Here is a 21,244-nt window from a genome sequence, read left to right as displayed (position 1 = left end):
CGCCGCCCCTGCTCCGCTGGCAACCCGCGCGGGGTTTGTTTACCTCTCCGCGCGAGCACGGGGGAGGGGCGGGGGCAGTACCGCGACCCGCCCCCTCCCGCCCCTTCCTCTGTCTCCTGGGAAATGTAGTCCCGCCCTGCCCACTGCACGCCGGGACTCGTAGTATGCACGACGCTTTAATGCGCCTGCGCCTTACCAAATTCCGCAATGGCCGCCGGGAAACGTAGTCCGTTTGAATTTCTGCCTCCCAGGTGGAAAGACCAAGAGGTTTTCTGTGCTTTGCTTCTTGGAGGGAAGGATTTGAACGACTGTGGGTCTACTTCCGGGGAACCTTTTTCTCAATGACTCCTGGAAGGTGCCCAGGAGCTGGAACATGTAGTTCCACAGTGCCCCGCTCCAGTTCTCCATCTACTACTACTTTCTCCCGGAACTTCCGCGGCTTGGTTACCCTATCTGCAGAATAGATACTTGAATAGATACAGCTGAGGAACAAGAGATGGTCCCATCAGAGCCAGAGAGAGCTCCCCTAAGGCCCTTCTTCATAGTTCACAAAGAGGTAGTGTTTTGTTTTTTAACCTTAATTTTAAAAATTCCTTTCCCCTCCCTCAGCCCTTCATTCGTGATTTTAGAGACTGGCAAACCTCCCTGGTGCTGCAACTGAGAGATACATTTCGGTCGCTAAGTGATTTGGTGCTGGAGTCACACAGGGCTCAGTTAAAATCCTGACCCTTCTATTTACACTAACTCTGTGGACTTTTCAGACCTCATGTGCCTCGCGTCTATATCAGATGTAATGACTCCATTTATCCAAACACTGAGGGCCTGCCGTGTACAAGGCACTGCACTAGGCATAACGTGTACAGTAACAGATGAAACAGACATGGGCCTTGCTCTCAAGGAGTGTATAGTCAGCAGGGCTTATTGTGACGATTAAAGGAAATAATACCAGAAGTTAGTACGTGGCACTCAATAAATGGAAGCTATGATGATCATTTCTCTCATGTTCTCCTCCACAGAGAGGGAACTGAAAGCAGAGGCTAAAGACTGCAGGACCACATTAAAAGACTGCCAATGACTGCCCACCCCCCACCCCCACACATCGTCTTTCCAAGTCCTCACAGTCTAGACCAGAGTTTCTCAACCTCAGCATTACCAATATTTTGGGTGAATGATTCCTAACTGGGGGAGGGATGGGGTTGGTGGAGACCTGTGCATTGAAGGATATTCAGCGGCATCCCTGGCCTCTACCCACTAGATGCCAGTAGCACACCACCAACTCAGGTATGACAACCAAAAATGTCTCCAGACATTGCCAAAAGCCTCTTGGGGCACAAATCACCTCTGATTGATAATCTCTGGTCTAGGGCAAGGAAAGGCAAGAAGATCATAACTGTTGAAAGCTCTAGGAGCAACCTAGGAATTGTGTAAACATCCATAACTTTCCCCACCCTCATTATCTTATCCTGCCGGTGGACATCCAGAGTAACGAGAAGCTCTTGGTGAGGGGAGAATTTCCCCTTCCCTGTGGTCACTCCAGTGGCTACTGCAGAAAATACCATCTCAGAATGAAAATGTTATTCTCAAAAATGTCATGGGCTTCATGCTGCATTCTAATATTCTCTCCCCCTTTTCCCCCCAAGAGTGAACAAGATTTCCAGTGAGGTCAAAAGCTACAAAATTCTGCCAACCTTTTAAAATATTATACTTGGCACCACATGTATGAACCAAATAGATGTTCGATCAAATACAGGGAGACCCAAAATGAGAGATGTTCACAAGCCACAAGATAATTTTTTTTTAAGGTATTGAAACAGGAACTGTCCTTTTTCAGCTGTTAGCTAGGTTGCTTCAGATCTGGGCTTTCCCACTGGGCGTTGGTAACAACCACCCTCCACATTCAACAAGGGACACGTTGGGTAGGGGGAGAAAGGAATTATTTAAAAGAAAATACCTATTCACTCCGAACATCTGTAAGTTGAGGGTAGAAATTATTAGATGGAAAGTTTCTACCACTTGCAAAACCACTTTAAGCTTTAGATCCTAAATTGCTAAGGGCTACCCCAGGAACTTAAAAGAGGTAGTTTTATAACAAATAAAATTCTACCCCATGGGAGGTAAACCTTGTGACATGCAATCAAGGAGAAAAGTACAGACTGAAAATACACATGGGTTCAAGATGGGTTTAAATCCACACATCATAAGCCCTAGCAGGTTATTAAGAGAAAGCAGGATGCTTGGTGCACATGTCTGACCTTTCACAGTTGACCTCCAGATGAATTAACCAACCCTTCTTTTAAAGCTATGGCCAAGAGGGAGTGGAAGAGATGGAAAGTAGTGTTAAAATCACCAAAAAGCCACCTGCATATGTTGAAGAAGAGATGAGATGATGGTGATGGTGGGCAGTGTTAAGCACTGGTTTCTGTACAGAAATACCCAGGCTCTTCTAACAGCAGTTGAAGGTGCCACTTCCTTCTTCCTGCTCCAGCTGACTCCCAGAGTTCTTGCGTGGATACTGGCCACAAGGGCCTCCTACAGCACAAAGCTTGGGGCTCTAGCCTAGAAAAGGATGTCACTCACAAACCATCCTAAGCACCAGCCCAGCCTGTGAGAACCCAGAAGCAGCCACGGCTTCTCTTTTGCAGATAAATCCGAATTGCACTACAAATGCAAATGGGGAAACTGAGGAAAAGCAGGGCTTCTAAAGTCTACTGACAAAAGAACCTGGAATCTTACTCATAGTCTCTGGTTCTTCTGTCCTCTCCCTCAAGGGAGTATCTCACTCAGGGGAGTCTCATTTGATGGTGGAAAAAGTCCTCCAGAGTCCCCCAGCCCTATAACAAACACAGCCTGGATGGGGACAGTCTGCCTTCTGGAGGAAGCAGGCAAAGCTCTCCATTCTTAGGGGTCCTTTCCCTGAACGGTTTACTCAAGGTAAATTTTCAAATGCCTTATTGCAGATTCATGAACAGAGGAGGAGCCTGGTCTGTGTTACATCACTTCTGCAGACAGAAAAGAGGAAAAGAGGGGAGGGGGCCCTGAGGTTAAGGTACAAGTCCAAAGTCACTATTAGTGACACCTGGTGCTTAAGAGAACTGCCTTGAAACTGCAGTGCTTACTGTGCAGGGCACTGTTTTCCGAAATTATCCTTAAGGCGGGTGGAGGGGCGGGGGTGGTCGTCAAATAAACAAGGTTGGGAACAGGGTGAGTCCTGAGCTCCTAAATAAGAATCTTAAGAGTTATACATCTTTCCATCCCCCACCCCAGAGTGACAACCGTAGCGTCCTCCTTGCCTCTCCCCTCGGAGCCCAGAAACGTGAAGAGCAGCAGAAAACCTTTTCTTCTGCCGAGTGAGTCAGCCTTGCCTAACTTCATGCGTAAGCTGTCCTCGAGTCAGCGGCAGCTGAGAGCTGCGGGTCTGTGTGCAGCCGAGATAAATTTGGGTCTAGAAGGGATGACGTAATGCTAAATCCGAGAGGTGGCTGCCGCCTCCCAGGGCTCCAGTCGCCAGGGCTGCCGGCTGACATCCCAACCATACGGAAAAGCACCACGACCCAGGTGCCTGAGCTGGGGAGAAAGGGAAAGAAAGGACATGGGGGGTGGGAGGAAATGGCAGGGGGAGGCAGCGGTACTCTGAGATCGCTGAATCTGGAAGTTTGTTGTTTTTTAACTTTGGTTTTCTGGTGAGATCAGGACACTGGCAGAGGCTCAAACAGCTGCACTTGACTTCCATCCTGGCCTATGTCTTCTCTCTTAGAAAAGGGCTTCTTACATTTTATTAAATGGCCCTTATAACAGCAGCCTATTTAGGTGATTATAATGAATGTGTTAATCTCTGGAATGTCCTTTTCCTTCTTTTTTTGCATTAACATGGGTCCAAGAAGAGATCTGCATTGCAGGACTTAATTAATATGCACACATAAGATTCTTGCTTACCTCGGAGCACTTCACTTGAGGGTGCAACTGATGGAAGATCTCGCTTCGGCCATCCCCTATGAATATTCCTCCCAATAACACTTCATGGTTTGTTTTCATATAAGTTTGTATCATTAAGCTTATTCTGCAATCCAGCCTCCATTTTTCAGATGAAAAAACTGAGGCTCAGAGAGGTATGGTAACATACCAAAGTCACACAGCCATCTATCAAACTGATAGAGCAAGGGTTAGGACTCGGTCCTCCAGACTCTCATCCAGGGCTGTCTACCCATCTCCCTAATTCTTTTTCTAGTTGATCTGTGGTTTTAAAAATAAACAGATAAACAAAGTAGAATACATGTTATGGTCTTTTAAATTTTATGGAGCCCCAAGGATTAATCCTCTCAATATCAAGATCGAGTTATATTCCAAGGGGATCCAAAGCCTGTTCTGTTTTGTTTTCTGTTCAAAGGTCTTAGGAAAAGGAAAAATCAACTCCTCTGCTGGTGATGACCACAAGCCATGGGCCCAGCCACACTACCTCATTTTAATTAGAAGACCAGCACAGGTAAATGATCTCTGTTGTATGGAAGTAGCTTCCTTCATTAGGAATGTCTCCTGAATACTTTTTTTCAAATGACATTTCATCTTGTGTTGCTGTGGTCATGTATTACTCTCCTTAATTTGTGATTACAATCCTTTAATACTTATAGATTTTGTGACTTTCAGCCATCTCTGGCATATATATCCTGGTCAGCCATTGTATGTTATTCTTTAAAAGACTGCTCATTCCATGAATGAATATTTTATTTAGAATGTTTGCATCCACATTCAAAAGCCAGAATGCACTGTAATTTTTTGTTGCACTTAACAGGTTTTGTAGGTAATGACCTAGTCTTTCAAAGTTAGATACAACTTGATTTTAAAGCCTTAAAAAAGAAAAGAAAAAAAAAAAAAAAGATTACCAGAGGCCTTCCCCTGCTGTTAAGAGGATGGCCCACATTCTTACACAGTCCTGGGTAACCCTCCCTCCCCTGGCAGAAGCTTGCCTACAGCGGCCCGACCTCCACTCCTTGACATCACCACTCCTTTCCAAGCAGCAGAAACTTGTGGTGGTCACTCTTAGGGCCCAGCCAGACCCTGGACACTGAGTCACACATCCAGCCTTGCTACCTTGTGGCTGTTTTCAGCCTCAGGTACAATAGTTAGAATAAAACACCAGGCCCTTGCTTGCTCAAGGACGTGTGTGATCTCACCATCTCTTCTAACTCCAGCATGCTGATTCCAGGATTCTGGGATTCTCCAGAGATCCAAGAATAACATGCCTCCATTTGCCTATAGCTGCTGCATAATAAGAGCCAACTATGTGTGTGGTGCCACTTGTGCAGTCAATTCATTTAATCCTCAACGTATTCTGAGATTCCTGTTTCTCATTCGAGGCCCAGAAAGGTTAAGTGATTTGCCCAAAGTCATACAGGTAGCGAACGGATTCAAACCTGGATTTCCTAACTCTTGGACCCCATAGAGTACATCAGGGTATGTTTTGCCAGACAAGGTCAAACAAAGTTGATTAAGGCAATAGCCTCAATCAGGATAATGCCATCCACCTGGAGGCTTTGGAAATGTGTAGGAGTGTCTTTCTTGAGTGTCACCATGACTTGGGAATTTTACTGACATTTAGTGAGTAGGAACCAAGGATGTTAAATCCAGCAATATTCCAGATTAATCTGCTCAAGAGGAACTGTCTCATCAATAGTCCCCTTGTTGATAAGCACTACATCAGAGGGTTAAAGGCAGAGAACTCATCGTTTGTTCAACAAATATTCCTTAAGCCTCTGTTACTCGTTGCACACTAACTTAGATGCCAAAGAGAACAAAGAATAAAACTACTTGTGGTCTCTGTCCTCAAAGTGCTTGCATTCTAGCCTGACAGACCGATGATAAGCAAGTAAAAGCATTGTAAATTGTGATAAGTAGAAATAAGGGAGAAATAATAAATGAGGGGGAGGATGGTTTAGGTGGATGGAGGGATCAGGGCAATCACAAGGGTGTTTGGCCAGCTCCTCAGACTTCCATAAGCACATAGGTCACCTGAGAATCATGCTAAAATGGAGTTTTGGGTTCAGCAGTTCTGGGGTGGGACCTGGGAGACCCATTTCTGACAAGGTCCTAGGAGACTCCAAGGCTATCCATCTTCAGACCACACTCACGCCAAACAGTAGGGGTGATGGCCATGCAGGGAATTGGGATTTTATTCTAAGTGAGACAGGAAGGAAACTATTGAAGGGCTTTAACCAAGTAAATGATACGAACCCAGTTCTATTTACGATCACCCTGGCTTCCTAGATCTCGATGGAGGAGAGGAAGAGGTTGGACCAACGCTGTTCGACCAGAACCAGCTGGCCCTCGCTAGTAAGGTGGCAGCCAGGGCCTAAAGTTCGTCTGTGTGGCTCACACTTGCCAAGCACGGGCCAGACCAGTTTCCCTACAAGCTCAGGCACCTTTGGGAAACCTAGTAGAGCCTGACAGGGTGTGGATTCACACCCCGACACCCGAGCATGCAGAGCCTCAGGAGCCCTACTGGTTGGGTGAGTTCCCCAGGGGGTGCCAGGCCAGGTGGTACTGCAAGGGCAAGCAGAACACCCTCGGCAAGTGCCTTGCAGAACAAGGGCCCTGTCTGCTTTGGTCTCAACGCCTGAAGAACCCCAGAAGGCTCTGGCGGTCCTCTCTCTGCTCTAGGATGAATGGGAAGTAAAGTGAGTCACTCCAGGGAGGCCTTCCCCAAGGGGACCCTCAGCCTCATCTTCAAACATTCCACATTCCATGTCTTGCCTCTTGCTCTCTGACACTTCTCTAAGAGCCCTGAAGTCTCCTAGGAAGAAAACCTGGTTTTGAGTCTCAGCCCCACTGTTTGTTAGCAGGTGGCCTTGGGAAAGTTAGCTTGCCTTGCTAAGGCTAAGGCTTTCCTCATCTGTAAAATGAGGATAATGATAGCACCCTCCTATTGGATGAATGTCAGGATTTACTATAAAGCACTTAGCGTTGTGCTAGTGCATAGTCACTGCTCATTAAAAAGGCACCATTATTACTGTTCCTTTGGAAAATAGAGACAACAATACACTTGTCAGCAGCAACCCGCCCCCACCCCGGGGACAGGCTATCAGACTCCCAGGAAGCAGGCAAGTATTATTTATGGATTTCTATTTGTCTGTCACTGGCACTGGAATATAGAACTCAACCTGGAGATCATATACATTGCACTTTGGAAGCACCAAGCAGGGTGCTTGGCTCCTCACAGGTGTTAGAAATTACGTGTTGTTTTGAGCTAAACTTTACAGCTGGTGGAAAAAAGCAAATAAAGTTGTATGCAAGGCACTCAGAATCTTGGGAGTCAAGAAATATAGTAGAGATGGTCAGGTATGGTTGAAGTAAGAAGAGGATAACACAGGACTGTACAGTAGTTCTGGGCCCCTACAGAAATAAAAACAAAGGCTCACGCTTGCCACTCTTGATCAGAAACAGCAGCCCTGGGCATGCCCTCCATTTTGATACAGTGGTATTAAAACGGTCCCAAATCATCTTTATTCAAGTATACTTGCTAATGGTAATAAAAATACAGAGTAAAATATCTCAAATAACAGGTAATCCAAATCCCCTTTTATTAGCTTTAAACATCCCAGTCTTTCTCTCCCTCAGGACACTGTGTTTATCTTTCTAATTTTGCTATGTTTAAATTTCCTCAGCAGACACTGTAGTTGGATATTAGAGAGATGAGGCCAAAGGCATGTTCGATGGGACAGCAGGCATGGTAGAAACATTGGTATGGACAATCCTCCAAGTGCAGAGTGCCCCAATCTGTAAGGAACTAAGAATGGACTGTGTTTATTTACAAGGTTGCTTACACAGTACTTGATTTCCTAGGCTTGGGCAGCTTAAAAAAGGGGGTGGGGGAGAGTCAGATCTGTAAAAATTATAAGGATAAACACAAAACACAAAGGATTTTAAACATCAGGCTGGGGGATGGCAGGGTACATGGAGGGAGCAGAGGGACTAGTCTCTCTGTTTGTTTTTTTTTTGAAGCCCAGTATAAATTTTTGTTCTATCTGTAATGATGGCTAGAACCAAAGACACAAAGCCCAAGTCAGATACAATCCACATTGTTGAGGTTTACTTTAAGACAAGTGAAATTTCTAAAATCTGGCACTGGAATAGAGTTTAAGTCCACGATGGCAGGGACTGTATCTCTGGGCCCTAGCACAAAGCCTGACATAAAGCAGTGTGTACGCCTTAAATACCAGCTTGATGAATGGATGGATGAACAGACTCACAGAACACATTTAGGGAGAATTCCTGGCATGCAACATAATTCCACATTTTATAAAATTATTTGCCATGGGGGCCTTTTAAAGAGAGGTTCGCTAACCTAAATTAAAAAAAAAAAAAGAGAGATCCTATTTACATATATTTCCTGGAGATGTATTGCTCAAAATGAGGGTCACCTGAACTTTCAAAATATTTCACAAGCGAGGGGCCCAGTAGAGCATTCTGCCAAGATGAGGAAGCAAAGAAGGAACCTCCAGCTCAGATGGGTGGTGGCAAATGCCCATTCGTTTTGGCCAGAGAGATCAAGTCAGCTGCTGACAGCTTTAACACCTCCAGCCAGGCCACTCAGGGACAAGAGTATCGGAGAAAATGACTTCCCTTTAGTTTAGCAGAAGAGTCAGAGAGCAGGTGTCGCTCCCGTCGGAATCAAAGCTTCTTCTCACCAGTGGAGCCGGAGCTCCACCCTCCACCCCCAGAGGGAGGCCCCTTTGGGAAGACCTGAATGCCTCCTCCTCAGTTAAGGCTGGAGAGCCTTCCTATCACTGCCATCACCTTTGGGTTCCACCCACTCCCCCTACCATAGATGTATAAGAAAATATTTTTTCTAAATGGTGAATTCAAATTATCTTCATTATGAAAGACTATTGAGAATGTTGCAATGACCTTTGCAATAAACAGACACACCCTGCGATCAGTAAACCAGGGTTGAGAATTGCTGACTTTATGAGCACCTGACCTGTAAAACAAAAGCCCAGTTTGGGGCTCTGCCTGGGACCCATTCTCACATCAGGCAGGAGGGAACACAGCCCAGACGGACTTGTTTCTGCCTCTGCTGTGTCGTCTTGGGCAAGCCACTGTCTTTTTCTGGGCCTCAGCCTCCCTGTCTGTATAGTGAAGATGATGGAAGCTCTGTGACCTCTTGGGCTTTTTCTGGCGCTGATGTTCTGTCTTACCACCTGCCTCCTTCAAAAACATAACTGAAAGGGAATGGAAGGAAGAATGGGAAAGGGAAGAGAACTGCTGGTTCAGAAGGCCAGGCTACGGTAAACCTCCCCTCGTTTCTGCCTGCCGAAAATGGCTTTCTTCATTCTGCAGGAAGATTCCCATTTTCTTCTGGGTTATTGCCTTTTATACTTCTTTTTCTGTCTCTCTTTTTTAACTCAAAAGTCACAAAACCACAACTCACCTCCCCAAAACGGGTCATCTGGAAGCCAGAGCTGTCAGGGCTTAGGTGTGTCATGCCTGGCATACTGGTGGTATCTAAGTGAGGACCAGGCCAGGGCAACCATGTGCTTCTTCTCCAGAAACCCAGTTTAAATCAATATTTATCCAACTGTATTTATAGAAAGTGGTGGTGGTAGGGAAGAGGGGGTGGGGTGGGGAGGCAGGGGGATCTAAAACAGAACAAGCCACAATGACTGATGCAAATCTTTGTGGCCAATTCGTTTCTGCAGGGCCAGGCTTTTTTTTAAAAAGGCAAAAGACTCAGCTTTTGATGAACCTGCTGTTGGCCCTAGTACCATAGCAACAGCCCCAAGTCCTCTAATATGTCCAGAGGACAGACTTGGAAGAGTAGCAAGAAACGGGTGGTGTTTCCTAGGAGCCTAAACTTGAGTTAGGGCCAGGAGAGTTGAACAACTCTGAAAAACGAAGACAAAAAAGGAAAAAAAACAAAAAACAAAAAACCCTCTCTGGTTGGCTCTTCTGTCTCCAGCTTCGTTTCTAAACCTTTTCTAAGCAGGGTGTGCTTAGGAAGACCTTGGACAATCAACAAGGTGTTACAAACACCCGCTCTGCTTGGGGTTGTTGGGCGACCTCGAGCAAGTTTCATCTCTCTGGACTTCATTCCTTGACTAGAAAATGCATACACGCCTATACGGTTATATAAAACTGCAGGCTCAGTCCAATCAGAGGTCTAGGTTCAAAACTCAGCTCCACCATTACTATGTGATCTTTGGGCAAGTTACTCAGTTACCCCCTCTGTAAAATGGGAGCAATTAAAGTCCACATGCTCTGTGGTTGTTGTGAAGTTTGGAGGAGATAACACGTCTTTAGCCCCATATTTTACCAAGTATAGTCAATGCTCAGTAAATGGTTGCCAGTGTTGGTATTATGCAGTGCAATTAGTTGCTGCTGCTGCAATTCTGGCACCCTCTTCACTTCCTTCAGTTCTACCTCCAGATTTTGCCAGCCATTCTCAGATGAAAATCTCCATTTCTAACTGTGCCAAATAGGAGTGTATTTTGGTCAAAGAGGGCAGGTAGGTGAGCAGCTCTTGTTCTGTCTTGGATCTGATGGAGCTTCTTTTCCCCCATCAAACCATGAATGACTCAATTCATCTTCTCCAACTTCATAAGGTCCAGATGCTTTTCCTGGTCCCCTCCATAGGGTACCCAGTCCCTGGGAGCTCTGGGACTCTGAAAGCTACAACAGTATCCCCAAAAGTCCACTTCTGGCATTTAGCAATGGGCAGAGATCAAAAAGAGTTGAATCCGGGGAGCATAATTTAGGATGTAGAGGAAACAGAAGCCTAAGTTAAGAATGCTCTTTATACAACTTCACCAAAAACAAATACCTCACTCCACTCCCATCATAAATCAACTTACAGAGTTTTCGGGGTTGGGGGGGAAGCAATTGCACATCGTAAATGCTCAATACATAATGTGTGGAATGAATGAATGAATGAATCGTAAGATGCCTGCCATGCAGAAATGTGATCTGCATAAACACTAGTTGCTATCAAAGCCCTCAATTTTAGCATAAGTTGCTCCGTAAATAAATAACTGATCCATCTGCAGGGTCACAGCTGATGCAGTTTCAGCTCTCCGGGCCTCACCTACCATCTCTGTATAGGCCCTGATCTTTACAGCCCAGGAGCAGTCTGCATTGATTATGGGAGACATCTTCCCTCCTTGGAAGAGATCAGTTATTTCCAACTCCAAGTCTTCAGAAAGTCTATCATGTGTCCTTTCTGCCTTTCAAACTGATCACTGTGTCATAGCCAGTAAATGACAAATCCAAGCAATCAAGGGATGTATATTAATTGTCTCGTGTATGTCCAGTGTTACGCAATGGTTATGAAATACTGTTGAGTGATCTTTTCCCTTAAGATGCTAATCATCTCCCTGTGAGGATAAAGCTAATGTAGTCTTCAGAAAGTCTATCATGTGTCCTTTCTGCCTTTCAAACTGATCACTGTGTCATAGCCAGTAAATGACAAATCCAAGCAATCAAGGGATGTATATTAATTGTCTCGTGTATGTCCAGTGTTATGCAATGGTTATGAAATACTGTTGAGTGATCTTTTCCCTTAAGATGCTAATCATCTCCCTGTGAGGATAAAGCTAATGTACAGTAAGCAAGTAGAGCTGATTATCAAAGCTCAGAGAAGTGACTACTTATTGAGCACCTACTATATTCCAGGTACTTTAAATGAAGTGCCTCAGTTGTTCAGCAATGGCAGGAGGCTGATGCTATGGTTATCCTCATTTGACAAAAAAAGAAATGAAACCTCAGGTTAGGCAACTTGTGCCCAAGGCCACACAGCCAGTAAGCAGTGAAGGGGTAACTTGGGCCCTGCTCTGGGTGACTGTAAAGCTTTCATTCTCTCATTCATTCCCTGACTTGAGAAATATCCAGGGGAGGCTTCCTGGAGGAGGTGGGATCTGACCTAGGCTTTGAAGCTAGGTTAGACACAGATAATCCCAGGGAAGTAAGAGAATGAGGGCATGCTAGACAGAGGGAAGAGTCTGAGTCAAGCACAGAGGGATGACTGTAAAGGCTGCTTGCTGGTGGACCTGCTGGACGGGAGTAGAGGAGATTAAGTTGGGAAGGCAGGGTGGGGCCAGATGACACCATACAGCCACAGCTTACTCTGTCAGCAGGCAGAGGCTGTTCTTTGGCCTGTCCATGCCCCTAGGAAAGCACCTCACCTTCCAACCCAGGTAATGTACTCCAGAGAGCCACCCAAGGCTTCTACTTGAATTTAATCATTCTTTTCTATCTTAAGCATTGCCCCCAAGCCACCTTCCCTAGACACTGGGAAGCCCTGTTGTGTCCTGTAGATTCCACTTGCCTGCTCAACAACTTTTATGGACAGAACGCCCCTTTGTGAATTAATTTCTTTTTCTCTTTCGTTTTTAACCTTTTCCAAAATAGGAAGTAAATTTTTTTTTTCAACTGATCAGTCAGTCCTAAATTGCTACCCCTTCACTGGACCCTATGTCAGAGGTTATTTACATATAATTTCTGAACTTGTGATAACAGGGTCACGGGATCCATAATTAATATTTCTGGAGGCTTTTAATTTGAGTTTCTTAGGGATTCACATCAGTTGGAAGTTTGGGAGAATGTACTTGCATCTTCTAGGGAATCCTTGCCTTGCACAGAGCACTCAATGCTGAGTGACTCAATTTGAACACCCCAAGAAAACTCATCATATATACTGAGAATAACTCAGCACTGTGGACACACTTGGTGAGCTCTTCTAGCACGGAAACCTCAACGAGGCAATGAAAAGCAGTTCTGGTGACAATGGAAAATAAGGCAAGCTCCTGCCAAGGAAGTACTTTGCACACAGTAAAAGCGGAACGTGTGGACTCGTGACCAGGGCCTATCGGTGCATTTCGAGAATGTCTCACAGAACCCGAAATGGAGAATTGAGGTTCAATACCCTTCTCGGGGTGAAGAGCGTCCCTTTAAGAAGGGATTGAACCAGCTGGCCGCACTACAGCTCCCAGAGATTTTCTGGCTTGCCTCCAGGCTCCACCCCCTAGTCTCCGGCCTCAGCAACGCGTGACGTCAGAGGAAGCTGAGGCTGTCGATTGGCTGAGCAATGCTGCTAGGTCAAGTCCAGTCAGAGGAAAGAAGTTTGTCTCCATGTGGAAACCATGTGTCTCTCGCTGGGAGGGGGAAGCGGTGGAGGCGGAGAAACTGCGATCAAGTGATTACAGGAGAACTGGCTGAAATGAAAGCGAGGAGGTTGTGCACCTGAGCCGGCCAGTATTGTCGTTTGCAGTAGTGACCTAAAACCAGAAACAAACCTTACCCAACACACAAAACTTGAGTCCCGCCACCATCATAAAAATAAACAGCTAGGGTCCTTGCTTCCTTCCAAAAACCAGGGAGGGACCAGAGAAATGCTGGAATCCTATCGGAACGCCTAGATTCCCCTCCCTCCCCTAAAGACTGAATGATGTAAGCGTTTCGGAAAGCGGGGATCTGAAGCAAAACAAGCCCCGCGCGCGCGGAGGAACCCTTAGTGCCCGAGCCCGGCGCACGCACGACCCGCCCCCACACTCGCGTTATTGCTGTGCACACGCGGACCGCCGTGACGCGCGGGCATTGTGTGCATCGAGCAGAAAACAACGGCGAGCGCCGCCAGCGCGAAGAAGCACCCCCGATTAAATGAGACAGATGTAGGGCCCGTTGTTTTCCGTACGGGGAGACCTAGACCCGGGCCGGACCGGGGGCGAGAGTGGGAAAAATAAAGTGGCCCCCGTGGGCCGCTCCAGTTTGCAAAGGAGATAATAGAAGGCCCTGTGGACGGTCGCCCCATAGTTTGCTGCAGGTCCCCCTTGCCTGCGTGAGCTCGTGGGGAGGGGGCGAGGGCCTGGAACAGGGTCCCCGCTCTCGGGGAAATCTGGGGGCCGCTGGCATCACGTCATGCTGAGCCAAACAGCGGCTGCGAAAAGAGGCAAGAGAGCTAAAAATACTCCAGCGGGGAGCCGGCCGGAGGAGGAGGGCAACCGGGCGGAGGGGCTGATTATGCACACGAAGTTGAGGGCGCCCAGGTTCCCGATCCCCTCTCGGGGGGTGGCAGCGCGGACGCCTCGGTAAGGGGACCGGGAGGAAGCCCCTTGGCTTCCACGGTCCCCGGAGCCCGGCTCCACTACCTCTGGCCCGCCCCGTGCGGGGCAGTCCGGCCCGGCGCGCCCGGCCCTCTGCTTACGTGACTGGTGGCCACGCCGGAGCCCCGGCACCGGGTAAACAAGGAGGTGGCGGCGGCCGAGGCGGTAGGGGAGCGAGGGTGGGGGCGGCGAGGTGGGGAACAGAGGTCTCCGATTGTCTGCGAGTGCGAGGGGCGGGGGGCGCGGGACGCGGAGGAAGCTCCAGCGGCTTCTCGTACACCCCTCTGTGGAGGGAACCTGGCGGGGGCAAACCAGGTTTGCCACTCACTGCCAAGGTGCCCTTTTTGGGTGCACCCCCCGCCAAAGCCGGCGCCAAGGGACAGACTCGGGGGAATGGGGGACCCGGGCGGCGGGGGGGTGGTTAGAGTAAGAAATCACGCCCCTCCCCCCTCCAACAAAAGCAAACACACCAAACAAAACCACATCTTCACCCACCTCCCCACCAGCTCTGACCCTACAGGCGAAGGCATACTGCCCCCCACCCCACACCCCGATTAATCGCAAACTGATTCGGCTGCAACCGCCGGCGATGCGCCTTTCTCGTAACCCAGGCACCCCGAGAAAACAGGGAGAGAAGAAAAGAAAAGAACGCACCACCAACCTCCCAACACAAATCCTTGTTTTTGCCTTAAGCTACTGCACGATTTCGCTGCCATCACGCGGTTACTTTAACCCCGAAGGCCTGGGGTGTCGGTCAGCTAGGGTGTTTTTGTGTTTGAGGGTTGTTGTTGTGTGTGGAGGGGGGGGGGTAGGTTGCAAGACCTGACACGTTGCAATCGGACCATTTTTCTCCCTTTCTCTCTCCCCCCCCCCCCTTTCTCTCTCATCTCATTGATCTTCCTACTTGCTCGGACAGATTTTCTCTAGTCTGTCGGTCTGTCCGCCTCGGCCCCTTCCCCCTTCTCGCAGCTATTATTTGTGAGGACCGTGCTGAAGACGCCGCACTCGCGTGCCCCCGTTAGGACGCTGAGGCGACGGCCTGGGGAGGATTGGGGCACCCAGGCAAAAATGAAACAAACAAATACAAAAAAGGAGGCCAGGCCGGGGTGGGGCTCCCAGCACCCCCCGCCGCCCGCAACCATCTCTCTCCACCTGAATATGGGGTGGGGGTGGGGGGAGCAGTAGAAAGCCACCGGGAAGGAATCTGCCTTCCTCGCCCAGAGCGCTCACTCGGGAGCCGTATCCCGGAAAATAAAGAAACAGCACATAACAGCCCACACCTTCTTCCACAACTATTGTTTCCTGCGAGATCCCAAAGTTTCCTTCTCGCTGAGTCCCCCTCGCCAAGTTTCCCGGGCGCAGCACCGCGGGTCCCGGGCGAGCTGGTGGCAGCGCTTGGTTTTGCCGGCCTGTTTCTTTGAGAGGGGTGGGGGGGTCGGGGGCAGGGGCACCTAGGGCAGCAGAGGCTCAGAGGGACTGTCTCCGTGGACGCGATGGCCTGAGCCCAGCCTTGCAGCGAGAAGAGAGGAAAAAGCAAAGTAGACAGGAGGAAGAAGCAGAGCCGAGCCAGCCGGAGCCCACGCCGTGGAGGGCTGTTTGCTTGTTGTTATCGTTGTCGTGTGTCTATGTGTTTTCTTTCTGGAACCGCCGAGCTCTGCCTACAGTTTCCAACTTTCGTCTTGTAATCCCCACCCCACCCAGGAACGAGCGACAGAAAAACAACACTTGTCTGCCCGAGAAGGCTCCGGAAAAAAAAAAAAAAAAAAAAGGGAGAGGAAAAAAAAAAAAAGTAAGAAACGCGACCTCGAAGAGAAGAGCTCTCAGCTCAGTTGTCAGCAAACAACAACACTCCCCCGCTCCTCGGCCCAGCGGTTCTCCCACCCTCCCGGAGACGGACAGACTGACGGACCGACAGCACCCCCCAACCCCCCGCCTACCCCCTGCTCGTCTTTGTTACATCTTTAGAAGCTTTGTGCGTGCGTGTCCTTTCTCCGGTGTCATCGGCTTTACTGCCGAGGGCTGGATGTGAGTGTGTTGGGGAGAGGGGGGCTAAGCAGGCGTCAGGGGTCGCCCAAGTGGGCGAGAAAGAAAGAGCCCGGCGCCGAAGAGGAGCCAGGGCCCCCAAACTTACTTTTGTTTTCTTTCTCGATCTGCTCCAGGTAGCTGGCGGCCTCGAGCAGAATCTGCACGTTCTGCAGAAAAGTGTTGATGTGCTTCTCCATCGAGTTCTCGCTGGTGTTGAAAATGTCCGAGAAGGGGCACCTGAGCTTGGCCCCCGCGGGCTCCTCCGGCTGGGCCGGGGGCTGGGGCGCGGTCACGGCCGGGGGCGCGGCGGGGGCCAGCCCCGCGCCCTCGCAGCGCGCCTCCTTGCGCGGCCGCCCGCGTTTGCCCATGGAGGGACCGCGGGGTCCGCCGAGCTCGTCCTCTTTCGGGGCTGCGCGGCCCGGCCGAGCTCCGGGCCCCGGGGGAGAGCCGGCTGGCTGGAGCAAAGAAGGCGCCGAGGCGAGAAGGCGACCTGACTTCCCGAGCCTCGCTGCGTGCTGTTGTGTGTTTGAGTGTGTGTGAGTGTGTGTCGGTCTCGCTGTGGGTCTGTGTGTATGGGAGATTGAATGAACCTACAGGACAGACGGAGGCGCTCTGGCGCCTGGGTCCTAGTGCGAGCCTGTCGCATTCGGACTGGTCAAAATGAAAGGCGGAGACAAGCGAGGCAGGGACCGCCCCCTGCCCGTCCTGGCACACTATCCTGCCTCTCCCCAATGTTATCACATTGTAGAGCGTAATATTTAAACCCAAATGGAAAAAATACTCGAAGGCTCTGAGCGTACCCACAGAAAAACAAACTATTAAACTGTTGTTCTTTTACTTCACGTGAAAATAATACCAGTGCCTGGCACTACATACTAGATTCCAGCGGTAGCTGCTATGACTTAAGAAATAAAAGTCCAATCCAAAAAAATCATACACGTTACCTCAAGTTCTCTCCCCGCAATGGACACACTCCTACACACACACACACACATGTACACGCACATGCACACACACACAGGCACAGGCATCTGCCTTTACAGGGCCAAGTGAAATCCCCAGGCCACCAAATCCCAGTTACAAATTTACTCACTCTTTCTTTCTCCCTTCAAATGCAGAGTTATTTTCCTGGAAGGGGGAGGAGATGGAAGCGTCTCTCCCCACACTCCTCTTCCCAGCCTTAGTCCAGCTGTGCAAAGCTCACAGTAGGGAGCCTCCACACCTGGCTCTCTTTTATTTCATTTGGCAGAAAAGCGGACGTGGCAGCCCAGGAACTTCCCACCCCTACCCTGGCTGAATTCCACCTTTTGGTTCTGAAGACCCCTACCCTAGGCGACACTGTTCCATTGCCAGTGCAGACCATTCAGGGTCTGCAGGAACCATGGATGCTTTCCAGGCCTGGGAAGTGTGGTGGCAGTCAGGGCCCTTGGGGAGTGCCGTAGAGAGGCATTCAAGCCCCAGCTCTGCTGAACACAGACTGGACTGTGTGTGTGCCTGGGCAAGTCCCCTAACCTCTCTCAGCCTGTTTCCCCATCCATGAAACCTCTGATAAGATTCATGAGTTGATTAAATTATATCTGCAGTCAGCACGCTGCCTGGCTCATTGTATGATCTTTTTCTTCCAGTATAGACCCAGATAAGAACCTGAGTCCCCTACTTGGCAGCTAAAAGGAGAAATAAGTTACAGGAAACAAGACTCTTCTGCACTTTGTTGAAAAACATCTGTGCAATAAGCCTATCTAAATATCGTTGCCTTGCAAGGTCTCCTGGAGGTTTCCTCCAGGGAAACCATTTATACAGAAGACACAGTGAATGCTGCCCCCTGGAGTTGTGCAACCCAGCCACCCTGCTTAGAGACAGCTTCACACACACTTGTCAGGAAGACTTTTCCTGGAAATGGAAACTTTTGGAAAAAAGGAGGGAAAGTGTGTTTCTTTGTAAAAAACACTATGCATGTATGTAAAATAAATACATGCACCCTCACTGAAGTCTTGTGTATTTTTAGACTGCAATAACCTGCTGCTGAATCAGTATTTGGCATTTTAAAGCCAATATATTCCCATTTTAGACCATAATGTAATCATACTACACATATTCCCTGCTCATTTTCCATCTTGATTGATCTCTGCATCCTTTAGCTAGGGTAGAGAAGCAGCTCCTAAAAGCTATGAGATAAAAGTTCACCTTCCCTGGTGGCTCATTCCCTGGTAAGGAATCTGCCTGCAGTGCAGGAGACCTGGGTTCGATCCCTGGGTTGGGAAGATTCCCTGGAGAAGGGAATGGAAACTCACTCCAGTATTCTTGGCTGGAGAATTCCATGGACAGAGGAGACTGGCAGGCTACAGTCCATGGGGTCACAAAGAGTTGGACGTGACTGAGCCACTAACACTTTCACTTCACTTTTTTTCCATCTTCACAACAGCTATTTACTTTTTGTTCTGTTGGAACCACAATCTGAGTTACTCATATTTTAAAGTCTATAAACATCTAAGGACTTTAGGAAGTATAAACAAGTTTTATCCAATGTCATTTTGCAAAAATTGATCTCCCTTGCCCCTGGTGAAAGTGAGACAAAGAACCTTCTAAGCCTAGAAAAAACCTTGGTTTCTGATTCCCTGGTGGAGGTGTGGGCCAAATGTGTACATATACTGTACTTCAATCTGCATGTATACACACCCAGCAAGATAGGCACACCCCACACATGAGTGCCAGGGCAGGGGTAGAGTGTTTTGTCATTATTTATTTATCCCTGTTTCATCTCTCATAGGTCTGTGAGCTTCAGAAAGCCCAGTGGGAATCTTCAAGCTGGGCCACGGATCTGACCAAAGCCAAAATAAACAATGGCTTGAAGAAAATCTACAAAAAAGTGCTGATTTGCACTATTCCCACAGTCAGCCACAGCCCCCACCATCATTCCCATGGAAAACACCACTGCTGGTGCCAAATCAAGTCTTCCCTCCCATCATAGGGGCATTGTTTTTTGTTATTATGTGAGTTCTTAGCATCAGACAATGGCACCACAAGAGACACAGTGGAGGCAGGAGAAATGCCTTTTTGTTTCACAGAATCTAGGCTATTGTGCCCCAGAGTCTCACATACAGTAGAGTTGCATACATTCATTTTGGTAACGTGTCTTTGGAACGATGAATGTGCTAAAGCTCAAAGGCTCTTCCTTATTTTTTTTTCAGAGCCCATCAAGTGTTAAATCATGTGAGCATCCCTCCTCCCTAACCATTCCCCAATCAATAGATTTCTCTAATAAAGTTGGCTCCAAACGTAAAGAGGGGTGTTTCAGAAGTTATATCACAGGGCAGACTGAGCTGGGTCACAAGCTCAGTGCCATTCCTGATTACCTTTGCTTCCTAGGAGGAGCTGTTCATACCCTTTTTCTTTCTCTTGGGCCTTTTATCGTCTGCACTGAGTCTTTATTGCAGAGCACTGGCTTCTCTAATTATGGCGCACGGGGTCCATAGTGTGCAGGCTCAGTAGTTGTGGCACGCAGGCTTCTCTCTAGTTGCAGCGCATGGGCTTAGTTGCCCCATGCCATGTGGGATTAGTTCCCCAACCAGGGATCGAACTCGCATCCTCTGCATTGAAAGGCAGATTCTTAACCACTGGACCACCAGGAAAGTCCCTCTCTGGAGCCTTGATTCCATAAATAAACAGGCCTCTTTGGAAACTTGCTGAGCATATCTGCAGAGAACAGGGAGGGAATGAGAAGGCAGTCAGCCTGTAGGAACATGTGAACTATGTTAAAGGAAAGCAGTGAATTTTTGTGGTGCCCAGTCAGGCCAGCCATGATGTTCCCAAGGACCCTAAATGTCTTGGGTGCCCACTCAGCCTGGGTCACATTTTCTCAACCTTCTGTTTCTTTGCTTGGCCTATTTGGCAATATTTTTCCGACAACCTTATTTGCATATTAAAGCAAAATCATTCTTTATTTGTCCTTCTTTGCCCCCAGACTACACTACACTCTTACATCAAAGGAGTTGTTTTGCCTGTAATTATGTCTTCAGGTACATAGAGTCTGGTTAATTACTGAGGCTGTGATATGAGAGCTTCCCCCAGACCTCCCCATCCTGCATTTGGATGGGATGCCCTTCCCCAGCCTGGACCACTTTGGCTCTCCTGGCCTCCTTACGCCTGCCCTTCCTCCTCACCTGTGCTCCCCTCACTAGCCCTTTCTGCTGAAGCTACCCTCCAACATCTAGCTTTTCCTTGGACCTTGTTAGCACAACCAGTCAGGTTCTTCTCCGCTCTTTGACCTGTGGTCTTTGCACTCAGGCTTGGTAAACACCATCAAGAGATCTGTCCCCTGCATTGTCTCTCAAGTCCTAATCCTCAGAGCTTCCCTAGCCAAGTTTTTCCTGGGCACCTTTCCCTTTGGAAAGAAATTGTTGGCAATGATTTGATGAGCTGGCTCAGGACTCCCTCTCTCCTTGGGAGCCTTTATCTTGTCTTTATCTATTAGAAGTGGCTTCAAGGGAAGCCCAGGAGTTTCAGGGTGGCAGTTGGGGGTCGGGGGGGAGGTTAGGAACTGTTAGGCACAAGCAGAATAGCAGGAACTAGAACTGTGGGACTCTGCCTCTCCCACTGGCTCCTGCACAGGCTTAGAAGTGCTGACTAGGCCTCCTTCAACCACTCCCCATGCCCCCACCCCCACCCACACACTCACCAGTGGGTGTAGACATGGGCAGAGGATAAAGAGCCTCCACCCTACATTGGAGCTCACCCGGATGTCATCTACTCCTAGGCATTATCTCTGCTCTTCTGGACTCTGCCCTCCCTTCTCCTGGACCTCTGAGGTTGACAGGCCCTTCCTGTCTCAGGCAGCTCCTGGGCTTCTCCCATGCAATGCCCAGTTCTTAAAGGGTTTGCTAGACTATGAGCTCATCATGGGTAGGGAGCATGACTTGCTCCCCCACCATCCCCAGCCCCTAGCACCTAGCATGGCACAAGCATGGCCCAGAAGAGAGGCTTAGGCCATGAAGGTCAAAGAGATGAATGACCTTTCCTTGCCTGGCTGAACCTTGGTGCTGGCCTTTCCTGGCTTCCTTGCTCCAGCATGGTAAGAAGAGGCATTGAACACTGCAAAACTATTCCTGAGTCATTCACATTAAAGTTTAAATATCAAA

The 21,244-nt window shown here is 48.6% G+C and overlaps 1 protein-coding gene and 1 long non-coding RNA gene across 4 annotated transcripts in view; one reads left to right on the top strand and one right to left on the bottom strand.

The window, feature by feature from the left end:
• Nucleotides 1–16,741, bottom strand: part of MXI1 (MAX interactor 1, dimerization protein) — a 91,979-nt gene extending 75,238 nt beyond the window's left edge. The window contains exon 1 of one of the 2 annotated variants that reach the window (XM_070780815.1): nt 16,216–16,741. In XM_070780815.1, the coding sequence (XP_070636916.1) occupies nt 16,216–16,477 (262 nt within the window). In that variant the 5' untranslated portion in view covers nt 16,478–16,741. The remainder of the gene's footprint in view (nt 1–16,215) is intronic. The other variant, XM_070780814.1, reaches the window with a different exon arrangement.
• LOC139179981 (uncharacterized) lies at nt 169–19,390 on the top strand. Of its 2 annotated transcripts, none has more exons than XR_011564283.1 (3): nt 169–556; nt 4,385–4,480; nt 18,877–19,390. It is a non-coding gene; the product is annotated as an uncharacterized lncRNA (long non-coding RNA). The 2 variants fall into 2 exon arrangements; XR_011564282.1 differs by lacking the exon at nt 169–556 and adding an exon at nt 3,192–3,555.
• Nucleotides 19,391–21,244: the final 1,854 nt, after the last annotated feature.

Source organism: Bos indicus, chromosome 26, assembly GCF_029378745.1.
Source record: "Bos indicus isolate NIAB-ARS_2022 breed Sahiwal x Tharparkar chromosome 26, NIAB-ARS_B.indTharparkar_mat_pri_1.0, whole genome shotgun sequence".
Taxonomy (NCBI): domain Eukaryota; kingdom Metazoa; phylum Chordata; class Mammalia; order Artiodactyla; family Bovidae; genus Bos; species Bos indicus.
The sequence above is the reverse complement of the archived record's forward strand: the minus strand, read 5'-3'. Positions and strand labels throughout refer to the sequence as shown.